The sequence below is a fragment of the Spea bombifrons genome, chromosome 8 (genome assembly GCF_027358695.1).
Source record: "Spea bombifrons isolate aSpeBom1 chromosome 8, aSpeBom1.2.pri, whole genome shotgun sequence".
Lineage (NCBI taxonomy): Eukaryota > Metazoa > Chordata > Amphibia > Anura > Pelobatidae > Spea > Spea bombifrons.
The window spans coordinates 25,894,818-25,908,005 of record NC_071094.1 but is presented as its reverse complement, the minus strand read 5'-3'; the positions used below and the strand labels follow the sequence as shown (position 1 = coordinate 25,908,005).

General features: G+C 38.6%; 1 protein-coding gene across 1 annotated transcript; it reads left to right on the top strand.

Annotated features, from left to right (window-relative positions):
- The first annotated feature begins 2,083 nt into the window (after positions 1-2,083).
- On the top strand, positions 2,084-12,244 carry ZDHHC15 (zinc finger DHHC-type palmitoyltransferase 15). Its single transcript, XM_053473488.1, has 12 exons — positions 2,084-2,243; positions 3,867-3,893; positions 4,588-4,682; positions 4,950-5,070; positions 6,386-6,455; positions 7,196-7,228; positions 7,616-7,736; positions 8,248-8,380; positions 10,198-10,324; positions 10,742-10,854; positions 10,985-11,067; positions 11,851-12,244. The coding sequence occupies exons 1-11, from the start codon at positions 2,108-2,110 to the stop codon at positions 11,026-11,028; spliced, it is 1,020 nt and encodes a 339-aa protein (XP_053329463.1). The 5' UTR covers positions 2,084-2,107; the 3' UTR covers positions 11,029-11,067; positions 11,851-12,244.
- Positions 12,245-13,188: the final 944 nt, after the last annotated feature.

Genomic DNA, 13,188 nt, shown 5'->3' with positions numbered 1-13,188 from the left:
TGTTTCAGGTCACTTGCCGGACCTGCATCATTAATTCGCTATGTGATCGGCATGGTATTGTGCTCTTCCCATGCCCCGTGCATGTGGAGTGAAGGACATCTCACACAGTGTCATGCTAGGGTCAGAAGGAGGGAAGACTGCATTGACTCTGACAGTCTTCTCCTAATCTGCAGATTCAGTGTGGCAAGTGCTTTTTGCATGCCCCCCAACTGTCCCGATTTGGGCGGGACAGTCCCGATTTGCGCTTTGCAGGGGCAGAGGTAGGGTGAGGTGAGAGCCGTTCTCACCTCAGGTGCAGCTGCAGGGGGCGCACAGCCGCCCGATCAGCATCTGCAGCCTGCAGGACTAGTTGGGTAGATCACGGTCTCCCTCTAGTTGGCTCAACATTAGGGAGCGTGAGGCCTGTCACTTCAGACCTCACTTTACTGCTCCCTCATGACTACACCCCGGCAAAAAATGCAGAGCATGGGTATATGACGTTATCCGTGCACGTAGTGATGAGGGAGCTTTTAAAGCGAGGTCTAAAGTGACAGGCCTCGTGCTTCTCACCACAGGATGGAGGATGAAGAATGTGGGAAGAAGGATTGTGGAAGGGGTAAGACATGGGGAGAAAGGGGTGTAATGGAGGTGTATGTGAATGTATGTGTATGTAAGCTTTTGTGGGTGTATGGACAAGTGTGTGTAACAGCAGTATAGGTATTTGTAAGTTGTATGTAAGGGCAGTGTTTGTGTATATGTGTGTAAGCACAATGCACGTGTATATGTGTGTGTAAAGGCAGTTGTGTGTAAGGGCAGTATATGTTTATATGTGTGTGTGTGTGAGGACAATGTGTGTGTATATGTGTGTTTATGAGCAGGTGTGTGTAAGGGCAGTATATGTGTATATGTGTGTTTGTAAGGGCACTGTATGTGTATATGTATGTTTTTTGGGCAGGTGTGTGTAAAGACAGTGTGTATGGAGAGGCGTGTGTAAGGGCAGTGCATGTGTATATGTGTGTTTATGAGCAGGTGTGTGTAAGGGCATTGTATGTGTATATGTGTGTGTAAGGGCAGTGTATGTATATGTGTGTGTGTAAGGACAGTGTATGTGTATATGTGTGTTTATGGGCAGGTGTGTGTAAAGGCATTGTGAAAGGGTCCTGGGAGGGAGGCTAACATTAACTTTTTTTTGCTATTGTTGACTACTCTTCCAATGATACTCAGCATTATGGTGGACACCTGGCTGGCTGAGAATCATAGGAATTATAGTTCACAGCTAGCATCTGCAGCTTTACTGTTGACTGCACTAACCATGATGCTCAGCCAGCATCATGGAAGCAGTATGTCTGGCTGAGCCTCATGTGAACTGTAGTTAACAGCAGATGATATGAAAGGTGTTAGTTGTGAATTTAAACTCCCACGATGCCTAGTCATGTGGACACCTGGCTGGCTGACTGAACATCATGGGAATTGTAATTCACAGCTAACATCTACTGTTAACCGCACTTCCCATGATGCTGGCTGAGCCTCATGGGAATTCAATGTGTTCTTTATTTTTAATATGCATGACTGTGCTGACAAAAATGTAGAAATGCAAGCACGGCTTTTTAAAGTGCAATTGTATTGATGAGTTCCGCGAGAGCGATTTAAAAAAGTGTCCCTCTTTCACATTTTGAAATGTTGGGAGGTATGCTTTTGGTTTTGTGTTTTTTTGTTTGGTGTTGGAGTTGAGGGTGTGATTGGAAGCTAGGGGGTGAGGGGCAATCAAATGCTTTTCCAGGGTCCAATCTATATTAAAGATGGGCCTACCCCTGATGCCCCAAGGCCGACAAACTTGGTATTATATTACTATCCCACATGGAGTTAATATCCACTTGGAGTTTATGGAATCAAAAAAGTCTGATTCTTTACATTATTCCCTCATATGATTCATGCTAATTGAATAATTTTACAGCATAATTTCAGCAGGTATTGTTAACGACACATAACACAGAAATGTAATCTCACATATATCCACTAGAGGTCACTGCTGAACATTTGAAGACAGGATACATGCGCACTTATGTCCAGCCTGTCCCAATCGAGCGCCGATCAATGAGCCATAAGCAGTCTAGCGTCGAAAGCCAGGATGCACACTGGCTGTAGGATGGCACTGTCCAGGGGATTGAGGTGTTGCCAGAGGGTGCTGTCATGGGTGCCGGTGGTTATCATAGCCTTGGTGGTACTGTGGTCTTACTATGCCTACGTGTGGGAACTGTGTATAGGTAAGTTAATAATATAATAGCTTCCTCATATAGAGGGATTTCCTGCTTAGTAGTGTTACATAGTGTCATTGTATAGATGTGGGTTGTGCCTTTGTGAATAAGTTCTTTGTTATTGTCAGCTTATTTCCTGTTTACATTCTAATGGTTATACAGAACTTTGCGCATGGATGTTACTTGCCTCCCTATCACACGTTTCAATGTATTAATACTGCTGGCTGTGTTGTTTGGTTATGTATAGGCTATCGCTCTCACATGTTTGGAAGGGGAAGTGTTATTGTATTGGGTCCATTTCCGGCCTTGGGGAAGAAATTCTGGATTCAAATTAAAATGTGTTTTTTTTTTTTTTTTGCGAACTGATCTAAGAGGATTGCCTATTATTTAGGATACAGACCTGGATTCGGTGCTCTTAGGCGCGTGTATGTGCGATGGTGTCGCCTGGATAAGATCTTCTAAACACAGTACAATTTCCCATAGATTCTGCTGAATAACAACAAAATATGTTTTTTTTTGTTTTTTTTTGTCTATAGGGAGTAATATTGTGGTTTCAATTCGCTATACATTAAGAAGGTCCAACACTTAGAGCTTGGCTTATCCCATAAAGTGCAGAGGGGAATCAGTGAGGTTTTGTCAGTCTACTTTAACATTGAACAATATATTATGTAGGGACCAGCTCGGCCCTTCGCAATAAAGAAAATTGCCATGGGTTGGCCCTTCATAATTTCTTACCGCTACTCTCCGGACAGCTCTGTGTTTAGTGAATAAACCATATATTGATGGATGAGAATTTATTTTTTCTCTATAGTAGGTTACAGATTTTTATAAGCAGGCGTAGATTTGTTTTTGCGCTCTAAAGGGAAAGGGCAATGATGGTGGCTCAGGTGGCCAGTTTTAAATGGCTGATTTGGCAAGCTTGATTGATCTTTGAACTGTATAAATAATATAAAAATGTCGCCCAAAACTTTATTTGCTCTGAGTGGCCCTTTGTTTCAGGGGTATGGCTAAGTCGCTTTATATATAATTTTCTGATATCTGAACAAATCCTATAGAATAATAATGTATTTACATTATTTAATTTGTGAACGCAATCCCTGCTGTTCATATGCACAGTCTTATGACAACCGTAAAACACAGTGAGATACTCTAAATATAACAAGTAAGTATTCTGAACAACTACAAAGAAGAAGCATCAGATGACCAAAGAGGAACAGTAAGATTTGGGTCACGTTAGGCTTTACTTATAGAGTGCCAGCAGATTCTGTAACACTTTATACAGGAGAGAGAATGAAAAGAGACATAGTTACCGAATTAGATGAGGGTCCAGCGCTTTCAACCTTATAATCTATTAAGAGCTTGAGGGGAACTAGACAGAAGGTGAAGTACTGCTTCGGTGAGCGTGATTTCAATGTAGCGAGGGTCATATGGAGCAGTTAGCTGTGTAGAGATCTCAAAGGTTGGGAAAACTGATGGTTTGATTAAGAGGACACTTTAGAGTTACGTGCAAGACGAAGATATAATATGCGGCCGTGTTTTAAATGAAAACGCATTCGCGGTTAACTTCTAAGAAGACTTTACGTGATCACAATCATATTAAATAATGCGCTATTTTTTATTTTATTTTTTCAGTGACTTTAGAAAACCCTTTGGAAAGAGGTAAGTGTGCGCTCTACCTTTTTTAAACGTTCTATACATGTGGCTGGTAGTTTGCATTTTAAATAAATAAATGTGTTACCACAAAACAAGGGAACCACACACAATACATACATACGTATGCTAGTTTAAAACGCCAATCTCGGGTATCTATAATGTGATATGATTGTATATTGCGTTCTGCATAGCATGTTTGCTTAGGCTAGTATATGTGTGACCAATTGGAGGTGGAATATCTGACCTACTTGTCTCTGTCAAGCGTTATGTGATGTGTATTAACCCTCAATGATGAACCAAATTCTTTTACATGTATGGGTTTAAAGGTATAGACTTCTCGTTTTTAGATAAAGAAGACAACTTTTATTGAAAAAGCATAAATACATAAAACGGCAAGAGAACAGGGACAGAAATCTGGAGAAGCGAAACTATCAAAATATGCTAAATGAACGACAATAACGAGGTTTTTTTTAATCCAGGCGTGAAATGAGAACAATATGATTTTGTCTATATTGATAAAAATTCATATAAGGTACTATTGAGACCTAAAGTAAATCTTCCTCTATAATAAAAACCCTGACGTATCTCGCTGGTGGAGAAGTCATCTACATCAACATGTTGGACCTCTCCACTAATGATATATAATATTTTAATTGTTATGTAGGCTGATTTTTCTTCTTCTTTTTTCCCCCATTACCAGTCGGATACCTCATCCTATTCCACATGGTTTTCTTAGTCTTTGTCTGGACTTACTGGAAGGCAATTTTTACACCTCCTATGCAGCCAACTAAAAAGGTGCGTGACTTACACAATAAAGCATTCTTCTTAAGTGCAGATAAAACAGGAAAAAAAATCATAGGATGTAATTTTCCCACAGAGCTGCCCAATTCAAACACCACATACATTTTTCCGGTTTGTTCTTAACTCTCAAAATCTATGGGGAAATCTATATCACTAAGAAAGCACGTGTATATATAATACTCAGCATTTTGTGGAATCCTGACCCATTCTGAGTCCAGGTCTGGTGCTTGTTTGTGACACTGTGTGTAATTGTGGTTTCAGTTTTTGCTGTCCTACGCAGACAAGGAGCGCTATGAAAATGAGGAACAACCAGAGGCTCAAAAGCAGATTTTGGCTGAGTTTGCAAAGACGCTGCCTGTTTCCACGAGGACTGGTAGTGGAGGTATGTTTTTCTTTTTGTTGTTCTTCCCTTTCAATTTTTACTTTGAAGGAGTGAATACCCTTCATCTCGTAGATTTTTTTATGTAATATAACTACTCTAGTTTTCACTACACTGTGTTACCATCTATAGGGTGGGGACCCATAAAGGGTTACTCTCTATATTACATGTATTTCAATACATTTCCTACTAAAATGATTGCCCTCCATTTGACTTTGAAGCAACAGTCAAAACAAGATCTCCCGTTTCTTCTTGGCACTGACTGGTTGTAGAAGACATGGATGACCCGGTACTTCCTGTTGGCTTTGGCATCACCAGGAGGTTGTCCTAGTTCTTTGGATGTAGATTTTAATGCATCAGACTAGAGTTATAGATTTCCAAAACTAGAAACAAAATGCTGTGTTTTTAAATATTATGTAGTAAGAGAACCATGTTTCTATTTAAATGCCAAATACTGAATGTGTATTTAATTAGTCCAAGAAGAACAAGCACCTAAAAGTTTAATATATCTTTTTAGCTGGTTAAAACAAATCCATTTGTTGGATGTGTGATAGCGCTGCTTTTATGTCTGCCCTTAATCTGTCATCACCCAACCCTCAGTTGACAATAATTATAAAGCAGTTTTTGTATTCTGTAATTAATTTCTACAAAATGTTTATTTTTTTTCCCTTAAATGTTTATCAATGACCGTTGGGGTTGAGTATAGGGCCCATCAGCCATAATGGGTAGCTGGACCCAGATATTTTCTCCTGTAAGAAGGAACTAATTGGCTTTGCGTAATAGATGTTTAAATTAACAAGATAACATTCTAGAAATCTCTCCAGTTTAAAGAAGATTTGTCATATTTTTCTTTCAAATCCTACATTTAAAAGTTCCATGTTTTACCCCCTTAAGGACCAAGGCTGTGTCTCAATTCCACTCTTTCAAGACAAGTAGGCCTTTCGTTTGAAATCATAATTATATATCATCATTTAGTATGAAAAAATCTAGACAAAGGCTGTACATAAGCAGCACAAATAATACAAGAATAAAAACACCTTTTTATTCTGAGGTTTAAGTAACACCTCGTATTCCTGGTATTCTTAATTATTTTGGTTATTAGGAGGCTAAATATGAATGATGTACATCACTGTTTCCAAACTAGATTTTTATGTGGTATGCTTGGGTTTGGGGCCACAATAGCGGCTAGAAAAACTAAAGTATTTTACAAGCAGAGTTTTAACGCTTTTATTTCAACCATTTTAGCTCCAGAAAAGAAAATTCTTTTATTACCTATGTAGTTGACTTTATACTGATCCGGTTTGCATTTGCTTTACAGCCGTCCGGTTCTGCGACAGATGTCAAGTAGTGAAACCTGATCGTTGTCACCACTGCTCCGTCTGTGGCATGTAAGCTGGCATTCTTTATTTGCTATTGTTTCATGAGATAAGCTGAAATTCACTATTAAAGGACGGTCACCCCAAATTCACCCCAAATCAGACTTGTTTGCTTTTCTTTAATTTAGTCTATATTTGTTGGTGATACATTTGGGTCTATGTTTAAAAAAAGAAAGCTGTTGACACACCAGAGGTCTGTTCTTCAATTGGAAACATTTAAAGACTGCTTATTTTTAGCATATAATTTGATGACGACATAGGAATACCTACTGTCCATCTTATCTGCAAATTCCGAAAATGAATTACACACCTGTAAAGCCAAGCTTCCGTCTTCAGCTGGTAGATCTTCCAGAATGGAATGTTTTGTTTTTTTTTTGTTTTTTTTTTTGGTTATTAATCTTAAATTGTATGCAATATTCTGTCTATTTATTTCCAACGTAGAACAGCTTTATATCTTACACACGCTAACATGAGCTTTGAATGACATGGGACTTAAGGTTTTGCTCAATCGGTTGGCCAAGTATCATGAGAAGTATAGTTTGACAACATATGGGAGGCAGCATATTGCCCTGTCCTTCTTTAACCCCTATTTTTTCAGCTGGCCATTCCATGTGCATTACTGTAATAGTCAAACTCCGTATTCTGTAGTCTTGTGTGAATGTTAATGTATGCGCTCCTTAAAGTGAAAAAGCACTCTTTATTCTCTAGCTTAGTCATGTAAACCTTAGGTGTAACTCTCTGTCTGCCTACAGGTGTGTTCTAAAGATGGATCATCACTGCCCCTGGTAAGTTCCTGGCCTAATCCTATAAAGCATTTGTCAAGTTCTAATGAGACTATAAGAATCTTGCCTAGTAATTATAACGTGTAATATTATGACTGTCGTAAAATGTGTCTGACACAAAACTCGCTGAAATAATAAAGAATAATATTAAAAATAATACTGTTGTAGCAGTAGTAATTTTGATCTTTGGGCAGTAAGAGTGTTTGGGTCTCTGTGCCTACGTACATTGTAATTCTTTGGTGATTATTGAGAAATCTACTGTAAATTTACCTGTAAAATGTCACTGGAGTTACTGACCTTCTGGTGCAACAAGCAAAAAGACTAATCCGGTTTACACGTTTAGACTTTGTTTTAGCAACGGAGTTTGACCTAGCTTTGTTATTTTTTCAGGGTGAATAACTGCATTGGATTTTCAAACTACAAGTTTTTCCTGCTCTTCTTGGCATACTCAATGTTGTATTGTCTGTACATTACATCTACTGTCTTCAAATACTTCCTCCTCTACTGGACAGTAAGTGCTTTTTTGTAATATCTTCTAAAGGCTCTCTAAAGATGAGTTGGTCTAAGAAAAGAAAAAGCGGTTTTCTTTTAACCCAAAATCCCCCCCCCAAAACATTTATCAAGGCATTTAATTTTCAATGGAAATGGATTCCATTTGGCTGTTTAGATAGTCGTACATAAAGGCTTTCTCACACTTGCATGTAATGAAGCACGATAATTTTTAAGAATTGGCCATGGATTCCAATACTGAATCCCTTCCTTTGTGGCACAATATAGAGAAACATTAACTGGCCACTCCGGCGCATTAAGCAAGTAAATATAAACAGGCCTGTCCTGTCATTCTAAGTCACTAAAAACAACAGAGAAGGTTTTAAGTCGTTTTTTTGCGCATCTATGGTAACACTCAATCAGCGACTGCCTTTGAGTCACGTGACAAGCAGTCACAGCAAAATTATGAATAAAGTGATTTAGTTTTTAGTTTTATATTTTTCTAATATGGCATATCTTCATTATTCAATCAGGGGGACCTATCCAATGGACGAGCCAAGTTCCATGTGCTGTTCCTGCTTTTTGTTTCTTTAATGTTCTTCATTAGCCTTATGTTTCTCTTTGGGTATCACTGCTGGCTTGTTGGCATGAACAGAACCACTCTAGGTGAGTCTCTCCCCACTTTCAAGCCAAGCGCTTTTCCTTTGGTACAAAATCCAAATGGGGGTACCATATCACCCTACTGATTTTATACAATGCACATCCCAGCTTGTGAATGCAAGGAATGATTAAAGCTGAAAAGGAGGCTCCCCTTTTATCTTCTACAAAGAGAAAGAGCTCAACGTCCTGTAGATTTCTGGTTTCATACATGGATAGTATGTGCTTTGTATGCACATGTGTTTCTTTGAGCCAACTACAACACCATAAGATGATACTGGACATTGATCAGATTTTTATAAAGTAATATTTTTAAAAGACCGTGTTCAATGTTTTATACTTCTGTGGAGACATATTTTTTTCTCTACCTGTCCTGGTTGCTACTCTGTGAAGGCTTCAAACCATCGCTTCTCCCTGTACGTAACTACTGGAATATAGATGTCCATCTGATGCCAAACTTCTTTCATTATAGAATGGTCTTTCATAATTATGTATTCTGTTGAAATTGCCTAGTTTAAAAAATTGGGACTCTAAATTTGGGACTCTCGCAAGGAAGACCAGTCTGAGTTTCTGTTTTATTTCTTGGCCTCACCGTTTTCAGATTGTGTATACAAATTTGTTAGAGGTGAACCGTTCAATCCTCCTTTAAGTATGCCTGCAACCAGGCTAAGATATCCTAAAGCCCGGCTTGATTTGGGGCCATTTAATGAATGTTTCCCAAAGTTATGATTGTTGAATAATAGAAATTCTGCTGTCGTGTGGGTCTTTCTTGTGTGGCTGAATGCTGCAAATGTCATTTCTCTTTGCCTGAGAACAGCAGCAATGCACTTAATATCATAATAGCAAGTTGCTGTGGCAACCCAGGCACCGGCTTCCCAAACTCCCGAGTAATTCTGTTCTTTTATTGCAAGGGATTATTGCTTAATTAGGAGCGTTCTGTGTACAAAGTCTGAGGCTGGAGTGTAAAATATCACCACTACTGTTCTGTATAAATCATCGTGTAACCGGTGCAGGTAACACTCAGTAGGAAGACTACACTTTTTTTTTCTTTTCATTTTAAAAACTTAAACATGAATTCTTTTGGTTCAGATATATATCATGATTTATAAGCTACAGATGCGGCGTGGTTATCTAAAGTGTAGCTGGGACCGTTTGTGTTTATCAGGGATAGTGACCTTATCTGTAAGCAGGGAGCGTTAAGGGAAAAGGGGCTTAATTACTAAGTAAGCTTTGAATAATTGTGGTAGCTATGTATTGAACGGGATCCAAAGCACGGACCTGACACTTAGTTTACTGGTCATCAATACTAAATACAACTTGTGGGCTACAGGTTTAATTTGGCAACACTATTTGGTTTTCCAACTGGAAAGTCATGAAGCCTCCACCAGAGACATACTTTTAGAGTGTTGTGACCTGAAACCTGGTGATCAACAACATGAGTGTTTCCACAATAACCCACTTCATGTATTGATTTTTCTTTGTTATACAGTCCCCCGATCCTTAGCTAGACCTTTACACGCACAGTGAAAGCCAGTGAAACTCATCTTGGTGTACAAATAGTTATTTTCTAGCTAAAGGTTTATTGGCAAAACTTGGCAAAAAATGGCAAAAAAGCTACATAACTGCATAAAAGTGGACAGTTTTATTTTCATTGCACAACTGAAATTCTAAAAATATGCAAAACATGTACCAAGTAGGGTCAACAGCAAAAATGGAACACCAATGTTGGGAGAAAACTCGACTCTTTCCCTAGATTTTTCTTTAGCAGGGAATATAGCTTCGTGGTATCTGTAGTTTTACTGTTCCTTGTTCTATGTTGTCCCCAGAGGCCTTTGCAGCCCCGGTCTTTCAGAATGGTCCAGATAAGAATGGCTTCCACCTTGGCATCCGGCGGAACCTGGAACAGGTTTTTGGAAAACAGAGGAAATTGTGGCTCGTTCCAGTATTCACGAGGTGGGTGAATTTAGTTTCTCTTGTAAACAAATCCTGCAAATCCTTTTTGTGGGAGAACCTGCCATGCAAGTCAGTGAGTTAAAACTGCTATTCAGGTGCAAACTTTAGTAAATGAAGCCTATCAGAGCTTGCTAGTGCTGAACGTTTTAACTTCTACGTATGTGGGATTCATTATCATCCCTCCGTGTAGGAATATGACATGCCATTAAAATATAACCAGATTATAATTATATTAATGTCCTACCTATTCAAATCCTGGTCACCGATAATATTATCTTTTCCACATTCCAATAATAATGTTATGCATTTTTTATATAAAAATATTTAACTCCCTGTCATTGGCGGTTATTATTAGCAGGGATCTCTCTGTATTTGTACGGTGAGGGTTGTGATCTCTTATTTCTTTTTTTCTTCAAGTTTGGGAGATGGGCTTTCATTTCCAATGAGAACAGTCAGCGAATCTCAAAACCCACTTTTATCTGGAGAGAATCAGTGGGATGATGATGATGCAACAGATGAAGAGAATTCAGGTATACCAATGAATTTGCTATTTATTTTTCTAAACATATATTTATACAGCCCTTCTAAGTGAGATATATATATATATAAGAATAATGCTGTGTCTGCAGTGTCATTAACGTCTTTTATTTTATTCTATAGCATCTTATGGCACCTCGGATGTTACTATACGGATAGAAAAATAGTGATCTACTGAACTACAGATGAAAAGCATTCGAGAAAAGGTGAGTGTGGTCTTTGATGTTGTACCCAAGACCATTCATGGAGTTTCTCTAGAGCTACTAATGGCCAACTGCCCCGTAATACTGTGTGTTAAACGCCATAGTTTGGGAGTCTGCTATAGAAGAAAACTTCTGATAGTAAGAATTCTGTTTCCAGTGTCACTTTAAATTCAAACGACACACATCATCATTTTGTCAGTAGCTTGTATGATCTGACATATGAATACTGTATGGACAATTGATGTATTAAACTCTATCCATCATACGTGGCCATTAAGAATCACTATATGAGGTTTTAGCATACCACATAGCACTTTTAAAGATACTTACATTTCCTATCTCTTCCATTGTGAAGATTTATCGCAGCATGAAATTATATCCCTCCACACCTTCTGATTGGCAATACTTTAAATCTCCCTGCTAGGAGGAAGCCTTTCTCTTCAGTTGCATAGAGTTTAAAAAGCTGCCAGGTGGTACATTTGCCCATATGTTGTGATATAACATGTTTAACAGTTTGTAAGTGTCTTTTTTGCTCCTAGATCTAATGTTATTTTTTGTGGTAGCGCCACTTGAGATATTACAGTATATCGTAATTACAGTATATACACCAGGGCTGCACAACTATCCTTTGGGTACACAGACAGGTCATATATGAATATATGCAATATTACTGCACTAGTCACAGAAAAAAAGTTTAGGGATCAAATCTATTTAAGAAGTTGAAAGGGCACCCTTCATGTAAGACAAGTTGTATGTTGTAAAAAAGCTGTTCTATTACTTTTCCAGGAGCTGAAAGCATCGGAAATGCCCAAACATCCAAAGACAGAGCCCTCCAGCTCTCCTTTCTGGTGCGGTAGCCCGTGTGTGCGAGCTCTGCCGTCTGTTTGGGAGATAGGTCGTACGTTGGGTGGGAAAATGGGACCAACATTTATTGTTGTTGTTTTTACATGAAGGAATTCAGCTAGGCCTTTTACATCTGCAGAAAACCTAAATGTTTCTCCTTCTAGATTTATTTGCAGTCTGTCTAAGATCTTTTATTAATTCTATTTATTCCTGTTTATGAATAAGAAGGAAATTAACTATTTACTATATAAATGTACTTTCCCCCTGGCTATTAACACAGATATTCCTATTTGAATTCAGCTATTGGACTACACAAGTGCCCTGTTTGTATATACACACACACACCCAAACACCATGATATGGACATAATGAAACTCTCTCATAAAGTCACCTACCAACCCGTGAAACAAAAAACACCGCTTGTGTCCTGCTAAAATAAGTATTGTGTTCAATGCTACTGGTGATCTGTGGCGTTGTGGCCTGGTGATTGTGCCATATGGACCATTATGTAACACCAAGGTTTGGTGAAGACCAGTATTGTTTAACTGGTTGACCAAATGTTCAAATTGTTCCTTTAGTGATTTTGAATGTACAACCCCCAGGCAATGTCAGACAACACGGGCATGGACCGCATCTGTAACATTATTATATCTTCAATATGAAGCATGTAACATATACGATTGGTTACGTGAGTTTGAGGGATTGAGTGCATCAGGAATAGTACTTGAGTTTTTCAAAAAGTTATTCCACTACAGCTATCACTTTTCCTCTGCATATTTATTTCATCCAGAGACTGACAAGCCCTCCTTGTCATCATATACTGTGCGACATACATTATTTCACCAGCTTTATCCATACTCTTTATCCATTTAGGAGCGCTAAACCCATGCGGAGGAACTGCATGGGTTTGGGTGGATGGCTGTGTGTTATCTGCTGCCTACATCGTTAGTACTGTACATTGTGTGTGACTGTGTGCATGAAGTGGGGGCCATGGATCTGCAGTAAAAATGTTGACAAAAAAAATTGTAAATTTTAATAAAATTCAGCATAAGTGAATGTACAAAAAGACCCAATGCACAGTGAGATAAGTGAAGTTCATACAATATGTCACGACTGCGCCAAACAAAACATGCTACTGCATATCTCTTGTAGCCATATGACCAATAAAGATCATATAATAGTGATAGACAATATCTGGTTTGTGTCCAAGGGGCAGTCTTGCACCATTTTATTTTAATTCCTAATTCATATTGGAATCCATTTTCCGTGGAGACCAACGTC

What these genes read in the sequence shown, in the direction of transcription:
- ZDHHC15 (XM_053473488.1), top strand. Translation starts at nt 2,108, where the DNA reads ATGCACACTGGCTGTAGGATGGCACTGTCCAGGGGATTGAGGTGTTGC. An exon ending in ACTTCCTCCTCTACTGGACA is followed by an intron (nt 7,737 to 8,247) that starts GTAAGTGCTTTT and finishes TTATTCAATCAG; the next exon opens with GGGGACCTATCCAATGGACG. An exon ending in CTCGTTCCAGTATTCACGAG is followed by an intron (nt 10,325 to 10,741) that starts GTGGGTGAATTT and finishes TTTTTCTTCAAG; the next exon opens with TTTGGGAGATGGGCTTTCAT.